Source organism: Pelmatolapia mariae, linkage group LG17 (genome assembly GCF_036321145.2).
Source record: "Pelmatolapia mariae isolate MD_Pm_ZW linkage group LG17, Pm_UMD_F_2, whole genome shotgun sequence".
Classification (NCBI taxonomy): Eukaryota; Metazoa; Chordata; class Actinopteri; order Cichliformes; family Cichlidae; genus Pelmatolapia; species Pelmatolapia mariae.
This window is the reverse complement of record NC_086242.1, coordinates 17,757,963-17,780,582: the sequence shown is the minus strand read 5'-3', so window position 1 is coordinate 17,780,582 and position 22,620 is coordinate 17,757,963. Positions and strand designations below refer to the sequence as shown.

General features: G+C 42.1%; 2 protein-coding genes across 2 annotated transcripts in view; one reads left to right on the top strand and one right to left on the bottom strand.

The window, feature by feature from the left end:
- Positions 1–1,339: 1,339 nt before the first annotated feature.
- ssbp1 (single-stranded DNA binding protein 1) lies at positions 1,340–8,814 on the bottom strand. The gene is made up of 7 exons (XM_063500858.1): positions 8,738–8,814; positions 6,826–6,901; positions 6,573–6,630; positions 6,212–6,352; positions 4,171–4,258; positions 3,282–3,370; positions 1,340–2,955 (listed from the first exon to the last, which is right to left on the bottom strand). Exons 2-7 carry the CDS (start codon positions 6,847–6,849, stop codon positions 2,912–2,914), a joined length of 444 nt encoding a protein of 147 aa, XP_063356928.1. The 5' UTR covers positions 6,850–6,901; positions 8,738–8,814; the 3' UTR covers positions 1,340–2,911.
- Positions 8,815–9,521: 707 nt separating this feature from the next.
- lamb1b (laminin, beta 1b) overlaps positions 9,522–22,620 on the top strand; it is a 39,521-nt gene continuing 26,422 nt past the window's right edge. Inside the window, exons 1-6 of the mRNA XM_063501392.1 lie at positions 9,522–9,630; positions 9,982–10,157; positions 14,749–14,881; positions 20,789–20,862; positions 21,822–22,010; positions 22,101–22,164. Coding sequence (XP_063357462.1) covers positions 9,597–9,630; positions 9,982–10,157; positions 14,749–14,881; positions 20,789–20,862; positions 21,822–22,010; positions 22,101–22,164 — 670 coding nt within the window. The 5' untranslated portion in view covers positions 9,522–9,596. The remainder of the gene's footprint in view (positions 9,631–9,981; positions 10,158–14,748; positions 14,882–20,788; positions 20,863–21,821; positions 22,011–22,100; positions 22,165–22,620) is intronic.

The window sequence follows — 22,620 nt, the reverse complement described above, 5'->3', positions numbered from 1 at the left end:
ATAATAAATTAATAATAACAATAATAGTCAAGTTTAGACATTTGTATAATTATTATCTAAAGCTTATTTAGAGTTTCTTTAAAAAAACTAAAAAAACTTATTATTATAGCATCAAAGCCTTTACATTGTATAATCAACTTATCCAGCCGCCACCACAACAACAAAAAAGGTTAAGTCTTCAGCTTAGATTTAAAGATTGCATGGTTACCTCAGCAATTTGCTTACATTTAAATATAAAACCAACAACGTCTTCTCAAAAGGCTTTCGGGGTTTTGGAAAAACTTTAGTTAAATTCTTTGTTTCCCAAAACGTGTTTCTGTTCATCAGGCCGTAGCGTTTTCAGTGGGAGAAACGTTCTCTCCTGAATCAACTTTTGGGGATTTACTTACCTGGATGATTGAGCATGCATCAAGAAATTCTTTGCTGCACACATACATTTCATTGGAACATTTTCAAAGATTATATTTATGTATCTGAAACTACTGCTGTACAATTGTTGCTGTTACAATTGTGAAGGGTGTCTCCTCTAATCCAGTATATTTCTTAGATATTGTACAAACTATTAACTCTGAAAGTTTTTAATGTAGTGTGGTCATTCCAGCATGCAAATATTACCCAATGTTTAGATGATTGTAAATTTAAACTTAAATTAATTTATCCCTAGGCTATCTCTTAAAAATGTAACAAAAATAAAATAAAAAATGTTTTAATTACAATATTAGAAATAATTAGAGTAGTGTGATTGCTTTAAAGATTGGTGCTGCTTGAGATCTAATGGTTAAGTATGATGCATTTTCTTGCATGAAAATGAATATTATAGTGTTTTTCTTATTAAAAGAAAAAATATCAATTGTCTATTTCTAGTCCATGAGTTATGAAGGAAAATGAAACTAAAGAAAAGTTACAAACTAAAGTCAATCCTGTCTTTCAAAAAACCTTTTATTTTTTTAAATAACCCGAAGCTACTTCCGGTATCACTGTGGTTGATTGGCCTTGAATCCACAGGTTTCTCCTGTAACTCAATCGCCCGCCCACATTCGTCTGCCTCACCAATCAGAGCTCTTCTGTGTTTAAAGCTCCTCAGAGCCTTTCACTGACAACCTGCGCAGCCAATCAGGAATTTCAAAAACTCGTGTGACCAATTACTTTAGGCCAAGAATACCTTCTCGTTTTAATCCCACCCCGGCTGCTACTGAAACAGCCAATCACATTATTCTGGTTAAAACAAAAACACGGGTTTAAAGAGTTCATTTTAAAACGATATTTGAAAAAACTATATACCTGAACGATAAAAAAAATAAATTTTCAGCTTATTTCAAACGTTTTCTCTCATTTCTTTTTATTTTTACCCAAGATAAAGTAATTTTTAAGTGCATTTAATAAATATTTTAAACATAAATTTTGTTTATTGTATCTTTAGGAACATATATGTATTTTTAAAAAAACAAATGTCTAGTATGTCCTTTCGGCACAGTTCAGTCACCGTGCAGGAAGGAAATGAAGATAAACAGATAAGTGCAACTGACAAAAGAGTGACAGAGCAGAAAACAAGAGTAAATATAACTGATAATATTTGTCAAATTCCCCACATAGTAATGTGGCTATAGCTGTAGATGACTCATGCAGTTAAACATGAAAACAGCAGAAATTAAAACCAGTCTTAAGGTGTCGAAATTTGCGAGACGTGAACCTTGACCTCCAGTGAAACCGCTTTTATTTAGGAGCAGAGCTGGAAGAAAAATGCTGAAAATACTTTAATTTTTTTTTTAAAGGAAGAAAAAAAAGTAACATGGGGTCAAATGGGACAAAACTGTTGCCACATCAGAGATGTATCTTATTTTGCAGAAGCGTCCACTCCTGAGGCTGATCGTGTAGCAAGACAAAAATGTGCAAACTGCACGCAGATTGCAACACTTGAGATGACTCTGCTTCCAACACAGCAGCTTTCTGCTTGAGGAAGAGACAGGAAGCAGTTTAATTAAACTCTGAGAAAAAAAGACCTCCCTTTGAAGCCGTTTAGTTTCAGAGACAGGCATCCAGAGATTCGATTACCTGTCATAAATCTGATTTTAAGACCATCTGCAACACATCAACATTTCATGCGCATGGAGAAACAAACCTGTTTTCAGCTTTGTGGTGATGCATTTTACACATAATCCAGTGACATTCTGAAAGCTTTACTTAATTTAAGAAGCGGCAGATCACGTTAGGCCATAAAAGATGATCTAACCTGTGAGTTACCCTCGGCAGCAGCTACTTGAAATGGAGATTATTGCTGCATCTTCCCTAGAAAACTCAACGATTTCAAGCATAAAGCGTTGACGGAGAGATGCGATGAGGGAAAATAACTTGCAGGCAGAATTTAATTTAAATTTCGAAACAGGTTTGTGGGCGTCCTTGTGAAACTGGCTCACAGGGTAAATTTGTCTTACTCACCATGAAACAACTTCAGCTTATAAAGACAGTATGTCTTTACTGGCACAAGGAAACAAAATCTATAACATTACAAGTCACAGTAAGTGAGAGCAGAGTGAGAGCTGGTCTTAACAGAGCTACAACTTTTCAAAGAGTCCCCAAACTCAGAGTTATGATTCAGGAGAAGCGTTTAGAACAACTTGGATGGATTAAACAACATTAAAGTTATCTGTAACGTCTAAGTCATAATCAGTAGGTGTACATTTACTACAGCTGAGCTCTTTCTGCTCCCCCTGAAGCCTCAAGGACTTCATGTGCACCAGCAGGTGGTGCCGCAGTCAAAGATGATCATAGCTTATCCTGTCCGCCCTCCCGGCTTCTTGTGAAAACAGTTCCTTTACTTCACATCCTTGAGTCTTATTTTGGTATAAAGAAGAAAATACAAAAAGAAGTCGCCTTGATGTTTGGTGGAGACGAAGAGGGAGAGGAAGGTCCTTCAGGTTCTGTCTCGCACGTTATCGCTCAGGAAAATGATGTTGTCTGCAGAGAATCAAAAAGAATCAGAAAGGAGAACATCGGGGTGACATGTTGACAGAGTAGATGTGCGTCACTTCAGCTGGAAATCTACGCTTTAACTGAAAAAAAAAAAAAAAAAAAAAACCCAAAACAAAACAAAAAAAACCCCTGAATCCTGTGCAAAAGTCCCAGCATTTTATGTCTTTCTATTGGCTGCTACTGCATATGAAACACAGAGACACCACCACACAGTAATAAACAAGTAATAAATGTCGGCAGTGCCGACGCAAAGAGTATCCGGTGAAGTCTAAATCAGGCCCGAGTGTGTTTGTGTGGGTGTTTGACCTGACCTGCGATGATGGTGGTGGCCTGACGTCTGACTTGGTTCTTGTCCACGTATTCGCCGTAGTCCAGCTTCCCCTCTACTAGAATCCTCGACCTGAAAATGACAATGGTTCATTCACACAATGTTCTTTTATTCTGAAACTCCTAATGTGATGAAGAGATTCTGGAGCTTTAAAAGACCATAAAAACATATTTTTATATCTGAAAACAGAAGTCGTAAGAGTTACTGAGTGTAGAACTCTAACTATAAATACCAAAGAGCATTTCTTCCCCCCCCCCCCGAGGAGTTTTTTTTACTCTGCAATACTAATAAAATGCTCCATGTCTTTATAAGGTAAAGAAGCACTACAACTGATTTTACATCAGGTTGTGTTTACTTGTCACGGAGGCTGTGAGAACAACCTGTTCCTGCCTGGCAGCTCCGACGTCAGCATCTTTGACTTGATATAGCCCCTCTCCCTCCTCTGCACATGTCCAAACCATCTCAGCCTCGCCTCCATCTCTAACTCTGTCATATATACACTGTCACAAAGGTGGATGCTGAGTTTTACAGTAACTACTGCAAGCTCTAAATCTACAATGCCAGACAAGTCACTGGGAGTGGGTATTCTTCATATGGCCATCTCACAGAATTACCACTCACATACCGGTCAAACCTTCTGTTTATGAGGGGCAGCCAATCAGAGGAAAGCCAGCTCATGTCTGACAGTGGATAAATACAGATAGGATTACTCTGATTACTCTGTGATTGGCTTGGGTTTGGGAACATTTAGAGAGCTGGTAAAAATAGTCATGCAGCTTTATTCCCCTTTTCCCATCCACAGCAGAGCAGTAAATCTACACATGTATTCACAGCTAAGTCTTCTGCCTGTACAGAAAACACGTCGGTCCTACCCTTTTTTGACGTACTGGTACGCCACGTCTCTCAGACCAGGTTTGAATATGGACACACGATGCCACGTCGTCTTCTGGCTGATGTCACCTGGAATTAGAAAACAGCAGCAGGCGAATCAGATTAATTGGTATTCAGACCCTCGGAAGAAACAAGAGCGCTTGAAATACCTTTAAAAACCGAGCTAAGCCCAAGAGAACATGAGAAAAACAGTCAATCCTCTTATTTGGAGTGTTATTCATTCTAATATTTAAACACTTTAAAGGCTGCCTGCATGGCTTTTCTATCACAGTGAGCTATGAAACACGTCTCATCAGTTGTATTTATAATTTCTAATGACAATCATGAATGAACCATAAAGGCTGGAGTGTCTGATGATGACTGAGCCCAGTGCAGAGGCACATGAAGAGCAGCTTTCTAGACTCAAAACCTTGAAATCCAGCAGTAGTGATGAATAACAATCTGTTAACGTTCGCCGACGCCCTCTAGTGGCAAATGCAAGCAGTTGCATCCAACTTTGACTGATAAAACAGTGATGTCACAACAACATGAATATCCCACCTTCAATAGAAGCTCCACAGTTAATCATTTATTTTGTTAAAGTCTATTAGTTTCCTAAATAATTTCCTCCTTCTTCTTACTGAAACATCATCCAGATAGTTTATTATATCTCCTTCATTTGCACCCTCTCATCAGCTCACTCAGCTTTATCAGTGCATTTTTAACATATATTTATTTTAGCATTTAAACCTTTTAAAAGAACACTTGACCTTTTATTTCATTCTAGCTTCAAAATTTAAGCTAGAATGCAGAGAATGCGTCTGCTACTCAGTGACTAACACAGAAACACCGACACTGAAATGCTCGTGTTTAATTCAGGGACGCAGGGAAAAATGAGACCTTGAAGTGCAAACAGCCCTCACCCTGCAGAAAATGCATGACATGAAAAACATCTAGCAGCAAAAACAGCAGGTAATATCAGTTCACGTTGATCTGCAGATACAGATCAAAATCATGCAGTGCGGTAGGTAAATATGACTGAGAAACAGAAAAATGAAACAAAGCTGACCAAATCATCACAAACCCTGTTGAATGTTGATGCTTTCAATGTGTAAAACCAGACTGAACCAAATCAGAATAAAAAGAGGGGTGTTGGTTACTTAAGGAAATCTGAGCTGAAAGATCAAGCTGAGAAATGTCACATTTCAGAGGAGGACGTTTCAGTTTATTCACAATTAAAATACGATAATAAATAAAGTTTGTAAAACGGGACTCCCCTTAAGCTAACCACAGCTTATAAATACAGACTCAAACAACAAACAATATGCACCAAATGCATATGTACTAACCTAAATCACTACGCTATCCCAAGATTACCCTAAAGATCCTAACATTTAGACAGCACTAATCCAACACATCGACATCAAGGATGTCAAAGTCATATTACAATGTGGGACACATACAGCCCACTTTGATCTTAAGTGAAAATGCCCTTCTCTCTCAAATTTAACTATTTAATCCATGAGATATATCAATATAAGATAAATAAGTCAGTGTCAACAGTATGTTCTAGTTTTTCTACATGATAAAGAAATGATGCTGTAGCAACTGATGAAAAAAAAAAAATCTGCCCACATGGGTTTTTGGAAGTAAATCATAAGAAACAAATGTGTAAAATTAGAGAAAAATTTCTGGTAGATCACTGCTCAGACTGAAAGTTTCTGTTCATTTACAGGAATTTTTTAGTGGATCACTTAATTTTTTTATCTATTGCTTAGTTACTTTGGTGTGGTATGAATGGCAGTTAAAGCAGGATAAGCTGTGAAAGGTCTCAAAACGCAGTAAAAAAACCTAAACTTTTGCCCTGGTTCACATTTCCTTAAGATGTGCAGTGGGTCTGATTGGAGTCTTTTTGGGTCAATTCTGGCCTCCTGGCCTTAATTTTTACACATGAGAATAATAGTATGAACATCAGTTGGAGGTGTATTGTAAGTTTTTAGTAGATCTTTTGTTGGGTCTAAAGACTACATTATACACTCCTACCTGGTGAGCTCGGTTCTCCTTCTCCAGAGCGCCACATCTCATTGGTTGCTAATGAGAAGATGGTAACCGGGTTTCGGCCCTCCACCTGTCTCATCACCGGGTCCTGGCCGACCCGACCTAACAGCTGCACCCGGTTTATCGCTGAAACAGATACAGACAGCATATTTATTACAGTTAGCCCAGCGTTTATGAAAATCCCCTTTGAATTAATGTGTAATAACTAGACACAGTCCCGGTCCTCCATGATGAGAAAACACTGCAGCGACCTGATGTTCTGATCTCAACCCAACTGAACATCTGTAAAATGATTTGAAACCCCTCAAAGCAGAGAGAAGAGAAGCTGGAGAAGAAATTCACTTACACCTCTCCAGGATGAGGCTGGCGTCTGTACTCCTGTACCTCACCGCCTGCCGGATGATCTGAGAAGGAACAGCCAAATAGTTAAAATACTTCAAAATGTTGGCAACAAGATTTTTTTTTAAATATATATTTACAATTTCTACTTTTTTCCCCATTCCATCTGTTGTTAATTACAATACCTACTAATCATAAATCTAACACTGATTTTATCTGTTACGGTTTTTATGGTCCAGCGACGACCATTTCCTCCTCACCTGTGCTGATGCACTTCTAAGCATCTTTCTTCTGACTGAAGACAAACACAGCAGCTGAGACTGATACAGTGCAGATCTGAAAAACACAATAGAAATAATGTGCTGGCTGCAAATATCTTCCTTAAGCTTGAAAGAAAAAAAAGATTATAGTTAACATAAATATGTTATCATTGCACTAAAATATCTCCCAAAGTAGCATTTCCTTCCATCCATCCATCTTCTGCTGCTTATCCATGTCTGGGTCGTGAGGGCAGCGATCTAAGCAGAAGCTCAGACATTCTTCTTCATTTCTTCTGGTGCGACACTGAGGCGTTCCCAAAGCAGCCAACTGGACCACCTGGACTTGTCCGAAACACCTCAGCTGGTCCATCTTGATGTGGAAGAGCAACAGATCTACTCTGAGCCCACACACCTTCAGACGAAGCTCATTTCATCCATTTGTACATCTAACTTTCGCTTTCAGTCGTCAGCTGGTGAAGGCAGGAATGCTGACTGACTCGTTCACGAGTGAGAGAAACTATTTTAATCAGCAACAACAAACGGGATGTTTAAATGTGGCTGACTAAATGCTATCTGTTTAGTTTTATTTTCATGCATTCTCTTTAACTGTAAAGTGTATTTTGGAATTTCATATGGGGCTCAAGAAGAGTTTCCAATTAAGAAGTGTGTCTAAATCACCTGATCATAGTCACAACTCCCAGCTTACTCATTGCAGCTGCACATTTAAAACATATTATACACCGAAGTCACGGCAATATGTGAATATCAGAAAAACTACAGTGTTTCTCCAATTTTCTCTGGCTCAATGGACGTGTTTATTGAGACTCTGTTAGTCTACAAGACTGTGAGTCATAACTAAAAAGACTAAAACTAATACTGATACTAAATAACTAAACATTTTGAAACATTAAAAGCTAAAATGAAGTGAGAAGATCAACTCTAGTAACCAGCAAAATAAACAGAATTAAAAACAAAAAGCCAAAAGGAAATAAAAATATAAAATAATTAGAAAACAAAAATCCATAATACCTCTGTAAGTGACCCAGACCAGTGAAACTGTGAAAAATGTGTAAGATTAGCAACAACTAAAAAAGTCCTGGTAGTTTCAGACTGTCCTGTAATTGTAGAACATAATTTTTTTTGTTACCTCATATCGTCTGTTTATTTATTTTTTATTAACACTGTGTATTCGGCATATTACACAAATACAGTTTGTAGCTTTCACTTAATTACTTTAATGTCGTACCACTGGCCATGACATGAGTCTTTAAAAGTAGAAAAACAGCTAAACTTACATACAGTTAATAGTCTAAAATGTTTACCCGGATTGTGTTTGCCGAGCCGATTTTAGACACCATGCCTTATGTTTTACACCTTTGCTTTGTAGTAACTCCTCAACGTGACCTGGTGCATTTCAAGATAGCTATAGGCTTGCTTTTACAAGGCTCGAAGTCAAAAATGTCAACAAAAAAAAAAAAGATCTACTCAGAAGCAAACTGCTATTACTTTATTTTGAAGAAACAAATATATAAGTCATTTTATAACAACCCACATCCCTTTAATGCTAGTTTGTTAATAATGCTAGTTTGTTTCAGTGGTTTAGAGAGAGTTTTACTAGTAAGTTCATAGTTTATGTGGAACAATGAGAGTTCAGAGTTAAGCTAGCAGAGAAATTAGCCCAGTTTCTGTGGCACCGACCACCAAAGTCAGAGCTCCGGGTTCTCAGAGGAGCATCGAGGCTTGACAGCTCTCCCGCCATAGGATGCAGACTCGAAACAAACCCCCCAGTAATCAACGATTTTCTCCCCAAGCCCGGATTTACAGCGGGGAGCACCTGGAGAGGAACCCGTGTCACAAAACTGTACAAAAATGAGCTCCTCAGTGGCCACTAAAGAGCCGCTTATAAACTTACCAGGTGCAACACTTCACAAGAATCTTCTGTAACCTCACGCTACTTCCGGTCCGTCTCCAACAAGAGTCCGACGTTCCACGTGTCGTTAAAGCTCTATTCCGCTTAAAAGGCCTTTATTTTTCGGCTGCTACATGTGGGGGTTGCCACTGCCTCCATCTCACTCGCTCTCCTTTCTGAATCTTCCTCTTTTCCTCTTCATCTTCATCCTCTGTCCCTATTCATGTTGGTCACTCTCTATAAAAATGTTATCCAGAAAAGAATTACTAACAATTCAAACACAAATTACCTTTTACAAACATATAGTGACAAATATTCATCTTATTGAGCTCCGGGTTATGTAAGCTTGTTTCCACCTCTGAAAAAAAATATTACCTTGGAGTTAAACTATGGGTTTATGATGCCATAGTTCTAAATACAATGATCTATTTTGTGATATTTTAGTCTTTAAGTAGAAATACATACTACTTTTTATTCCTCTTGGTTCTCGAAACCTGTAAGCTGGGGGTAGGGTGAGTCAAAAACAAACCATGGTGAATCTAGCTCCCCTGCAGTGTAGCAGTGTATAAAACAGAATTATCCCAGCTGATTTCCATATTTGCATTAATAATAATACAACATAAATAGGAGATGAAAGAAAACGAATTCTTTAGGCCGTCCAGCAGAGGGTGCGCTCGTTTTCCAGATCTCTCGGTGGCGCGCTGCTGACAGCCGGGTGGAGTTGTTGTTTGGTGGGATGCGGACTTTCTACAAGACAACACCCTCGCCTCTGACTTCACACTTCACACACACACATCAGCGCACACTCTCTGCGGTAGGACCGTGAACATCACGATAAGCTGTCAGTGCACAGGTCCGGGCCATGTTGCTCATAATCCACCTTTTAACCACTTTGGGTGAGTTGAAGTTTTAATTTGAACAACTTTATTTGGCTAAAATTGATCTGCTGGGACATGTTCGCTCCCACCCCATGTAATGAGAGGCATCTGTAAACGATTATCCACCGTTTTCCTGTTCCAAAACAAATGCTGGAGGAGAGTTTAAGAGCTAAATAAAACTTTCAGTAAAGCACTTTCCCACAGCTGCGCACTTAATTATCATCTGAAGAGTGAATTCATGTGATTCTAATTGAAATAAACTGACCGCAAGCCTGCTCTGTTTCTGGCTTTTATCATTAAAACCAAAAGAAGAACGAGGCCAGTGCTTTGTGCTGACATCTCACTGACACCAGTCTCTCCTCCCTGCAGCCATGTGGGCTCCTATCAGGGCACAGCAGGTTCCGCAGTTCCCAGATATTTGCACCGAGGGCAGCTGCTACCCAGCCACAGGTGACCTGCTGATCGGCAGGGCGCACAAACTCACCGCCTCCTCCACCTGCGGACTGAATGAGGCCGAGAGCTTTTGCATCGTGGGACACCTGGAGGTAAGAAAGGATCTTTTTTAGAGCACAGGTAGCACAGAGAAGGCTCAATTGAATGCTTCCTGCACATGTTTTGTGTTTAATATCTGCTTTACAAAGTGCCAAAAGAAGATAGCCTTTTATATAGCCCCTTTTAAGCCTCACTTGACCACTCTGTTTTTATAATTAAATGAGCCTTTGTTTTTTCTAATGGCTCATTTTCTTTTTCCTATATTCATGACTAATATTCCTTTGCTTTTTTGTTTTGTTCTGTTTTTCTCCATTATCTAAATCAGATTTTTTTTTTACAGTTACAAAAATAAGAAAAGAAAAGAAAAAACAACCCACAGAACAAAATATTGGGGCAATGATAAATATTTTCTGAGATCAGTAAGGAAATAGGGTTATCTCTAATCTTTACATAAAGTCAATTTATTCCGATTTTGGTCAAAGATACTTGCCTTAATCTTTAGATGATAACTCCAGTGTGTTTTAATGTCGTTAATTATGATATTAAATACTTTTATTCAGAAGAATATAGGGTTAGCTTCAGGGCTTCTGCAGCAGTAAATCTAGCTACGTTATGTTTTTTGGCCATGTTTTACTCCAAAACTTCACAGTGAGTAAGAGCGAGTTCTGTGACAGCTACAGCAGCAGAAAACCTAACAACAGGAAACTGAGGCTTCACACAGGCTGACCAAAACTGGACAACAGAAGATGATGAGCTCTGATGAGTCTCAATTTCCGCTGCATTGTTTGGATGGCAGGGTTGTTGATGGCAACAGCATGAGCGCATGGATCCATCCTGCCTTATATCACCAGCTCAGGCGGGTGGTGTTTGTGGTGGAAAGCTGTGGGAGATATTTTCTTGGCACACTTTTGCTCCTTTAGTGGACAGGTGGATTACTGCATTTTTAACTACTGTACATCTGTTTATTGGATCATAATTACAGATTCATATGCATGCAAAAATATACATAGTAAGGTTTAAAAACATACTAAGCTTCATCTCACCACTTGTGAATACTTATCCTCGATTGTTCTCTCATCCAGTGGTTAGACTCGAGTAGTTTCTGTAACAGGAACGTAAACTATGAGCTTGAAATAAGTCTGCTTTCAGTGTTATCAGCTGTGACAGAGTTTTTCTAAAAAGATTTGGAAACCTTGAAGCCAGAGTTGAGTTTTGTGTGTGCACTATTTTTTCTTTCTCTTTAATTTTAAACCAGGGTTGTGTAAAAAAGCGTAAACTCAAAGACTACACTGGACATGAATAATATTGTTATTTGTACACAACATTAGAAAGTCTTCTGGGTGTTCTCTGCTTTTGTGGTTGCCTGCAGAGCAGATTTTTCCCATTGGGATGATTCTGAATGTAATCAGAAAGAAAATAAATTGACTGTAATTATATGTAACGGTTCATATATGTCGTACGTCATTTAAATGCAACATTTAAAGGATGTCAGTAGAAAAAGCAAACATCACTGATATATAAGAGTGGCATTCACAACATGAGCAGTTTCATTACAGCACAACACTCATGAACTCAGGCCCACAGTTCAACCATGTGAAACAATTTTAAGTCTCAGTGGACTTCGTGAACCATCTCTGTAAACAGAGTAGTGGAAAGAGACGTTTAGCCAACCGAATTATTTCATCTTGGTGTTTCCTGCCACTGCAGTATTTCTGTAACAGATGGCTCAAAGGCCTGCTGGATTATTGGATTTCTGTAGCTGACGTCAGTTTTCAGAGCTTTATTTCTGAAATTTTGAATATTTCTAGCTTCATATTTTTCTAGATGCTGCTAGGGAAGCTTTGCATTATTGATAGTCTATTTATTATTTGTATTTTACTTATACCTTGGCCTCAGTGTAGCTCCTCTGACTGAAATAGCTGGAGAGCTGTTTTAGCTTCTCATAAACATAAGGTTTTAACAGCTAGTGGGTCGGTCTTCTAGGCTCACAGCTAGATCTGTGTGCCTAGAAGACCATATTAGGCACAGGCACACAGAATGGCATCATACAGAGCCAAAAGCATATATATATATATATATATATATATATATACATATATATATATATATATATATATATATATATATATATATATATATATATATATATATATATATATATATATATATATATATATATATATATATATACATACATATATATATATACATACATATATATATATATATATACATATATATATATATATATATATATATATATATATATATATATATATATATATATATATATAACACCGGAAAAGTATTATAGGTCCACTTTAACTTTGTAGAATTGTATTTGAAAAACTGACCATACTAACACAGGGAGTTTTACATTTTAAATGATTTCACCCTAAATAAAGTTGTTAAACACTTTACTTAAATATTTTTCTTTCCTTATTGTCTTCCTGGCTGGCGATCATTTCTGCATCATTGTCCAACCTGAAACACAACTTTTAAATCACAGCACGCCACTTCCGAACACATTTGTGTGTCAGCTTAACTCACTTTAACAAGCTAATGCAGTTCTCCTGCTCCCCTCAAAAGCACTTTCATATCTTCACGACTTTGATAAATTTGATTAGATGATTACGTTTTTGAGAAGTCCCTCATAGCTGCAGACAAAGTCCCTGCAAATGGTAGAAAGTGGGTCAGCTCAGTGTCTAATATAGGATTCACTGAAGTTGTGTAAATTGAAGATTTCTACGACTTATCGCTTTTGAATTCTTTCAACATACATTGTTGATATCAGTGCTTTTGAGACAGCGCAGCTACTGAATGAATGAAACCTTAGTAAAGGCCCTTCAGTGAATATAACCCATGTTACTCTAGCTACAATTTACAGATGAATCATTGCAGGCTATCATTAAGTGACTGTTTTGGAAAAGGGGCAGTTATGAGGTTATATTCACTGAATATGTGTGTGTGATGTTCAAAACCTGGCTGTGCAATTGTGGGATACAGCTTCTTTATAAACTACTCTTCCAAAACAACATGGCCAAATTAAAATTAAACAAAAATCTTCTAGCTGCTTTTGTCAGAAGCAGTTTTTGACCATCAAAACTGGTTAGAAGTTTATTTTAAGCCTTGGTTTTAGGGTTAAATTTAGAATTAAGCTTAGCTTAGGGTCTGCTTAGTTTTGATGGTTAACTTGAGGGGTAACTTGGGATTGTATAAATGTCCTCCCAAACAAGCATGTTTGCCCCTCACCCTAAGCACAGAGTGGAGCAAGCAACAGTTACTGTAGGTAATATTTCAGCATCAAATAAGAGAACGGGTGATCCAAATGACCTCAAACTTAGCATCACATCAAATTGTTACCCAAGCAACACACTTGCCAAGTTTGAAGCAGATCACGTGTACAGTTGTAGAGATAAGTGAAGAGCAAATAGACGTGGAGATTTCTCCAACTGTTCTCAAACATGTGATGGTGTTCAGCACACAGCAACTTTATTTTACTCTGTCTCTCTGATTATGATTATGATTGTATGTGTGTGTGCGTGTGTGTGAGGATGCGCATGTGCATAATGTCGAGTGGGAGTTCAGACATTCCCCTCCACAATAAAAGCACTGTGCGCCTCACAAAGCCTTCCCTGTGTGGATGCGGGCCGGGGGCGACGAAGGGGATACTCTGTCTTTATCAAACAGCCTTTAGCGAGTCCTGTGTGTGAATGGTGTTTTTTATGAAAGCACAGGCTCGCTGTGAGGCCATCTGACATTTCTGAGGATGAGTACAATCCTAAAATATGAGCTGCAGATGAAGTGGAGGGAAAGAAGTCTGACTCAAGCAGCTGACTTTCTTTTCCTTTTTTCCTACTAAGTGGAGCCTCTTATTCAGAATCTACTTCCATTTCAGCGCAGACATAGTTGGCTCAGAGCTTGGTGAAATTGAGAAACTCATTTTGTTTATTCACACGCGGAAATATTGTGACATTTAAGAGTGTGTGTGTGTGTGTGTGTGTGAGAACCGTAGTTTAGCTTGCGTACATGCCAAACCATCTGGCGTGCAGATCCCAGAGGCAGCGAAGGGGATTATTAAACAGACACGGCACAGAGAAGCGCAGCAGCAGTATCATATACACTGTACATCATTGCTGACTTCATCTCTTCCAGCTCATCAGTTAAACCACTGCATGGCTAAAAGTATGTGGACACTTCAATCTTACCTCCATAGGGCATTGTTGAATAGTTCATTCTAAAACTGTGGATGCTTTTTGTAAAGTCTGCTCCCCTCTGTGGGAATATACAACACTCCCATTTAGCTACACTGTAAAATGAGCACTCAAATTAAAACACTCACATTATAGCAGCTGGAAAGCATTAAAAAAGCACATATTTACTGTCGCATAAAATATAAAAACAGAAAAAACAGGGTTTTTTTGTAAAATTACGAGATCTTGTGTATTTTAAGCTTGTTATCTACAATTAAAATTTGCCTAAATGTTGCACGACATTTGAACCACATTCTATGCAAGAAACACTCCCTAAGAAAACTGTCCGATGTCCTTTAATGTTAACGAATCAGCTCCTGTTTCTGTTTGGTGTCTGCATGGCACATCAAGAATATGGCGAACTGACGCTTTCGCACTTCCTGTCCATCAGGAGACAAAATGTTTTGTGTGCGACTCCAGGGAGATGTACGACGAGGAGAGCAACGACATCAGCCACACCATCGAGAACGTGGTCACCACCTTCGCCCCAAACCGCCTCAAGACCTGGTGGCAGTCGGAGAATGGTGAGAGACACAAACGCACTAGAGAAACAAGATGAGGGGTGTTTCCTGTTTACTTTGGAGGGAGAATAGCGTGTGAGCCCTCACAGAGGCCGATCTCATGAGTACTGAGCTCAGTAATGAGTAGACAGGAGATGACAGAGCCTCTCATAGCAGCAGTCCTTATGGGTGGGGCTTACAGGTGTGCTGAGGAGAACAGGTGTGTGGGTAAGAAACAGATGTGTGTCAACACTTGACTTTAGAGTGGAAAAAATAAGAAGTGTATTGTGAGACAGGAGAGCTTTAAGAGCTCCACAGAGAGATGGCGAGACAGTTTATAACTGAGAGGTTTTCTCACCTGTAATCACCTGTTTCATTGTTATCCACTCGTACAGGGAGGAACTTCACAGTGAAGCTTAAAACTACCAAATCCTTCCCAAATGTGAGGATTGTGGTTGTAATTTTTACGATTCCACTCGTGATTTTCTTCCACTGACAAAATTACCAGCCAATTCTTTTTATTTTGTACCATTTGTCACGGTCTGCCACTCAGACCGTGGGGACGAGGGAAGTAGGACCCAAAACGCGGGACTCTTCGATGCCACAGTGCACTTTATTTACAGTGAACAGACAGGTAAGTCCAACAATAAACTCAAAGGTGCAATATTCCAAAGGTGCTCGTCTCCTGCTCCCAGTGCGTCCCGTGCTGTAGCTCCCTTAGTGCGTGTGCTCCCCAACTCGCTTCTCCGCTCGGCTATCCTGGAGGAAGAAGGAGAGTCCACAATTAGCCACACGCTGGCCGACTAGCAAACACACACTGCTCGCACGGACTATACCAGTTCTGAGTAATAATCCCACGTCGACTGTCGCCGCGAGTCCAGGTTAAATACCTCTCTCCAGCCGGGAGGGATGATTACCAACAGCTGGTCAGGTAATCAGCTGCAGGAGGGCCGGTAACAGTGAAGAGGGACCCCCAATGACGACAGTCGCCAGGACACGCCTCTCCCACGGCGTGCACTTCTGTAAACAGCCCAAGGACCGGGGAGAGAGAGAGGGAGAAGCAAACCCACACGCAAACACACACTACACATTCAACTGTGGACCGAACAGTAGACGACACAGCCCCTAAATAATAATAATAATAATAATAATAATAATAATAATAATAATAATAATAATAATAATAATAATAATAACAGTCCATAACTGCTCACGGACCCCCGAGTCCTCCAGAGCCGGGTCCGTGACAGTACCCCCCCTCTAAGGGGCGGCCCCCGACGACCCAAAACAAAAAGCAAAAAACAGGAAAACCACCCCAGGGCGGGCGGCGGGGGGCCAGGACGGAGGGCCCCAAAACCCCTCCAAACCACACCACTAAACAACAAAAACGAAAAACACAGTTCATCCGGCCAACCCCCTGCCCTAATGGCAGCAAACATAGTTCTGGTGGCCGAACGAGTGGGCGGCAAAACAGGTGAGACCCGCTAAGGGTAGGCAGAGGCCGAAAACTGTTCAGGAGGCCTACCTCTAGTCCATTGGAGGGAACGCTGGGTCTCCGGCGGACGGCCATGGGTCCGGCAGCAGCAACAAAACGGTTCAGGGGGCCTGCCCCTGATCCAGTGGCGGCGGCGCTGCTGCTCCGGTGGCCTGCCACGGGTCCAGTGGCGGCGGCGCTGCTGCTCCGGTGGCCTGCCACGGTGGTGCAGCTCCAGTGAGTGACAGAGTAGAATGGCCCATGATCCCCGATGAGCTGAACGTGGACGGCGTGGAGGGCGCGCAGAACGTGGACGGCGTGGAGGGCGCGCTGAACGTGGACGGCGTGGAGGGCGCGCTGAACGTGGACGGCGTGGAGGGCGCGCTGAACGTGAACCCCGCACACTGACCCCCCGCGTAGGCTGATCGGATTCCTCCCGCCCGCCGACCTCTGATGGCTGTGCGCGTTCCTCCGGCCTGCCGAGCCCCTCTCTCGATGGCGGGCACTCCTCTTGCTCGCCAAGCTCCTGCTCCGGCTCCTGCTGCAGCTCCGGCCCCTGCAGCTCCAGCTCAGGCGGTGCGCGCTTCTCCGGCCCGCCGGGCCCCTCTCTTGACGGTAGCCGCTCCTCCTGCTCGCCGAATTCCAGCTCCGGCTCACAGAGCTCCTCCTCAGGTGGTGCGGGCTCCCTCCACTCGCCGAGCTCCTCCGGCTCGCCGAGCTCCTCCGCCGGCTCGGCGAGCTCGGCGAGCTCCTCTGCCGGCTCGGCGAGCTCCACAGCTGGCGAGGCGGGCTCCCCCCGCTCGCTGAGCTCCTCCTCCGGCTGCGACGCGGGCTCCCCCCGCTCGCTGAGCTCCTCCTCCGGCTGCGACGCGGGCTCCCCCCGCTCTCTGAGCTCCTCCTCCGGCTGCGACGCGGGCTCCCCCCGCTCGCTGAGCTCCTCCTCCGGCTGCGACGCGGGCTCCCCCCGCTCGCTGAGCTCCTCCTCCGGCTGCGACGCGGGCTCCCCCCGCTCGCTGAGCTCCTCCTCCGGCTGCGACGCGGGCTCCCCCCGCTCGCTGAGCTCCTCCTCCGGCTGCGGAGCGGCTATAGATGGTTGATCCGGAGGTGAAGATGGTGATGCAGTAGCTGCAGGTGGCGAAGATGATGGTCGAGCGGGTGATGTGGATGCTGAAACAGATGACAACTGAGTGACTAGCTGGGCGGCAGACTGAGTAGAAGGTGATAGGGCTAACATGAAGGGCTGAGAGGAAGACAATGTTACCGCTGCCTCTGCAACGTCCAGGGGGCCAGAGCCGACTGAGGCTTCCAGTTCGGCCTCTGGGGAAGCCCTGGGGAGAATCCCAGCCTCCCGATTGCCTGTAGTGGCAGAACCATGTTCTAGCACCGGGTCCGTTAACAAATCAGCAGCCACAAAAACGGTTTCAGGATGCATATTAGCACAGTGCAGTAACTCAGAATTAACAGCTTCAGTCCCTTTAGCCGCCACCCCAGCGCCTTCAGAGTTCACCGTTTTAGAGCTAACTGGCTCAGAAACGAAGGCTCCGTGTCCAGCACCCGAAAAACAATCAGCACTACTCCTTACATTACTAAATGACCCAGGAATAGCTTCCGGCCCACCTCCACTTTCTGGCAATGCAGACCTTCTAAGCTTATTCCCCATTGCGATCCCGGTTTTATTATTAACTGATTGGGCACTGTCCCTAGGTTTAAACGAAGCCCTCTCTGTTTTCATAACAGCAACATCTTTACCAACCACAGAGTCCATTTCACTCACTGCGGCTCCTTGTGCGGCTAGTCCTGCGGCTAGCCCTGAGTCAGCTGGTTCTTCCGAAACAACCGGAGTGAGGTGAGCTTCGGTTTGATGAAGATGACGCCGACGCCGTCTCTTTCGTGATGGCGGGGCCGCGTCAAAGGAAACTGTCCCCTCCTGCTCGTGAGAGACTGGATTAAGTAAGGTGATAGAGTCTGGTTGACTCACTGTGGTTACCAGCGCTGCCGATCCTTTGTCTGCCGACACAGAGGACATTGAAGGAATGAGAGGAGATGGAGTAGGGCACCGTCTTCCTTGCAGTGGAGGGTCCAATAGGTGAGCAGCAAGCGGCGGTGGAAAAACTCTCCGCCTATGAAGAAAAAACCAAGCAGCAAGGGCTGCCAGGGAGGCAGCCGCATCCTCCTTGCCCGGACAGCCCAAACCAAACAGTTCGAAGCTGGAGCTTGCCCGCAGCTCAGTTACAATGTGAATGAGTTTGTCAATATCCAGAAAGCTCGTAGAGAAGGTAGTGGAGGAAAGATAATTATCAAAAAACACTACCTGTATGTGTCTCATGTGTGGATCCACAGCCTGGGTTACGCTCTGGCAGTAACCCCACAGCTGTGTGAGCGATCCCTCCTCCGTGGCAACTCTTGAGTCTGCTGGGTCCATGGTGGTTGGTGGGATTATTCTGTCACGGTCTGCCACTCAGACCGTGGGGACGAGGGAAGTAGGACCCAAAACGCGGGACTCTTCGATGCCACAGTGCACTTTATTTACAGTGAACAGACAGGTAAGTCCAACAATAAACTCAAAGGTGCAATATTCCAAAGGTGCTCGTCTCCTGCTCCCAGTGCGTCCCGTGCTGTAGCTCCCTTAGTGCGTGTGCTCCCCAACTCGCTTCTCCGCTCGGCTATCCTGGAGGAAGAAGGAGAGTCCACAATTAGCCACACGCTGGCCGACTAGCAAACACACACTGCTCGCACGGACTATACCAGTTCTGAGTAATAATCCCACGTCGACTGTCGCCGCGAGTCCAGGTTAAATACCTCTCTCCAGCCGGGAGGGATGATTACCAACAGCTGGTCAGGTAATCAGCTGCAGGAGGGCCGGTAACAGTGAAGAGGGACCCCCAATGACGACAGTCGCCAGGACACGCCTCTCCCACGGCGTGCACTTCTGTAAACAGCCCAAGGACCGGGGAGAGAGAGAGGGAGAAGCAAACCCACACGCAAACACACACTACACATTCAACTGTGGACCGAACAGTAGACGACACAGCCCCTAAATAATAATAATAATAATAATAATAATAATAATAATAATAATAACAGTCCATAACTGCTCACGGACCCCCGAGTCCTCCAGAGCCGGGTCCGTGACACCATTTCTATGTAGACAAACCCAGATTCATTAATATGAGACTTTTCTATGAAACCTTATTAATATCACCCAGTTTTACACTGTGTGAAGCATCAAAGTGGCAGATAAAATAACTGAAACCGAAGTTGAATTTGAAATGGCATTAAAAAGAAATATTTGACAAACGTTGTGCATCATTTAAACAAATTTTACTTATTTGGTGTGTTTGGTTAATTTTATTGGTAATTGGTCAATTATTGCAGTTTGAAATAAAGTTTGATGGATTTGAACAACTCGAGTTTTTGGGGTTACATGGGAAATGTATTCAGTGCACACAAAACTTCTTCCTGCACCTAAAGCTTCATTTAAAGTTTGTGTGGATAAAATAAGTTCCCATAGGAGGAAGAAAGTAAGCACAGGTCAAATTTTGATGAATTTAATACTGATATAATCTAAAATATACACATCGTATACAATAACATGAGAACAAACATATTGTGTAATAAGTCATTAAAGTTTTCTATTTTATTTTCTTAAATTTTCTTAAATTTGACATTTTTGTTTGACTTTCGTTTGGTTTTATGAATTCATTCTGCTCTCATGACAGCTCTAGTTTTACCATAAAAGTTTTCTGTGCGAGCCAAGTTCAACATCACTTGTTTGATTCATTCCTCAGTCAGCCACTTACATCACTCCTGGAAGTCATGAATCCTAACCTGTGTCTCAACCACAGAAACAAACGTCTTCTCCAACATACACAAACATCAGTGCACCTGATACACTGCAGTCAGGTTGTTTAAATATACCAACTTGTGTTTAGTTTGGTTTATTCCAAACAAGCTGGAGAACATTTATATGCAATTCTCTGTGAAATTAAGTCCATGAATCTGCATCGTAAAATCTTTAGCTGGATCCTTCATGGTGATCCCAGTGCAGCTGGTTCCCATGCAGATTACAAAAAAAATGATCCTGTGTTCACCCAGACGTTGTTCCTGCAGAGTGGTGGGAATCTGTCAGAGGTGTGAGTCACGGCAGATCGGCGGCCAGCAGTGCAGATGGTTCTCAAACAGCAGGAAGCTGCAGGCTCCACTTGGGATTTCCTAATTCCCCCACAGGAATCTTCCAAGTCCTCCGAGCTGCTGTTTTTAAATTCAAACTGTGCTTTGAATGTTTTTACATATAAAGTTTTGCATGCAAGTAAATTTTTGATGTTACTGTTGGCTGAGTAACTGCAGCGTAAGAAACCTGTGTTAGCGTAAAAGAGTCGAACGCATGTTAATGCGTGTGAAGAAATCAGTCTGCGAAAAACTTGAAATGTTAATTTCCTGTTTCCTGTCTGCTGCAGGTGTGGAGAACGTGACCATCCAGCTTGACCTGGAAGCGGAGTTTCATTTCACACACCTTATCATGACCTTCAAGGTGCCTGGTTTCCCTCACACACACACACACACACACACACACACACACACACACACACACACACACACACACACACACACACAGACATCATACAACTGCTCCCATACCCGGGGCGGGCAGAAAAACACAGTGTTGAACAGCTGTGGTGGGGAAACACTGAAAATCAGTCTGGTCTCCTGAGAACGGTGGGAAGAGGAGGAGGAGGAGGAAGAGGAGGGAGAGGGCAAGTAAAAGAATGCAGCTCGCCTCTCGTGGCTGCTCGGCTTTGATGGTGGCCAGCTGGAGCTGCCTCTCATCAACTCAGCAGCTATACGTCAGAGTCCAAACACTCTCAGAGACACAATGCACATCCAGCCCGTCCAAGACAGGAAAGATCAGCTAATTTAGTTTATTTCATCTTATTATGTATAAATTATAATTTATTTAAACAGAGAACTATTACAGAAAATGTGCATCTAGGCTATATTTTATTAAAATATTGATTAAATGCCACTATGGTGTCAAAATCTTACGAAAAAATATTCCAAATAATTTGAAATAAATTGGATATCTGTTTTTTACCGTCACATGCATCATATTAAAAAAAATCTACAAAGTTTTAGAGTGACATTTTTATATTAAGCATAAGGCACACAAACATGTCACTATAAATACCAGATTAAGTAAAGATGCTTAAAAAAAATATGGAGATTAACACATCCTATCTGTCCTCTGAAGAATCACTCTTACGTGTTAAATTGTTTTTATTTCAACCTTTTTATGTAATAAAAAAAAAACCAAACACTAGAAAAAATGTTCCCTTATTATGGCTTAATGTAGACGTCAGTAGATTTCGGCCCAGTCTTCAGGCAGAATATTATTTTATTTATTTTTCATATGTGAGTGCTGCAGTGGCCATAAAAGAAACAGTCGTATCAGTTACAGTAATAAGGTGCCTGTTGGTCTTTATCTGCCTGCAGACGTTTCGGCCGGCTGCCATGATGATCGAGCGCTCCATGGACAACGAAAAATCGTGGCAGGTTTATCGTTACTTTGCCTACGACTGCAATTTGACCTTCCCTGGCATTTCCACCGGGCCCATGGTCAGAGTGGACGACATCATCTGCGACTCCCGCTACTCTGATTTCGAACCATCCACCGAGGGAGAGGCTAGTTTGTGTTTGCTTTTTTCCCCCTCCCTCTGAAAACAAACTTTTCCATATTTTTAGTTCTTACCTTTTCCCCCTCGTGTCTCTTAGGTGATTTTTCGGGTGCTGGACCCCGCGTTTGACATTGACGACCCCTACAGCACAAGGATACAGAGTGAGCTGCTTCTGGTTTTAGAAACTCAAACATTTAATCTTGTGACCCTTTAAGATAAAGCTTTCTCTTTTAAAATCTGAAATGGATTTATATGAGTAAATGGATGATTCATGCCAAGTTTGAAGGGAAAAATCAAATCAATGCAGGTAATTCTACCATTCAGAAGGTAAAAAAAAACTGCAGAAACCAGGCTGTAAATATGCTCACACTGACATCACGACTATTGAGAGGTGAAGTGATCATCTCTTCATCACAGCACCTGTTAGTGGGTGGGATAAATTAGGGGCAAGTGAACATTTTGCCCTCAAAGTCGATGTTTTAGAAGCAGGAAATATGGGAAAGTGTAAGTTTGACAAGCGAGTTTGACAAGTGATGGCTAGATGATTGTGTCACAGCATCTCTGACTAATAAAACTGGTTAATCCGAAATTACTTAATTGAATGCAGCCACTCTTTT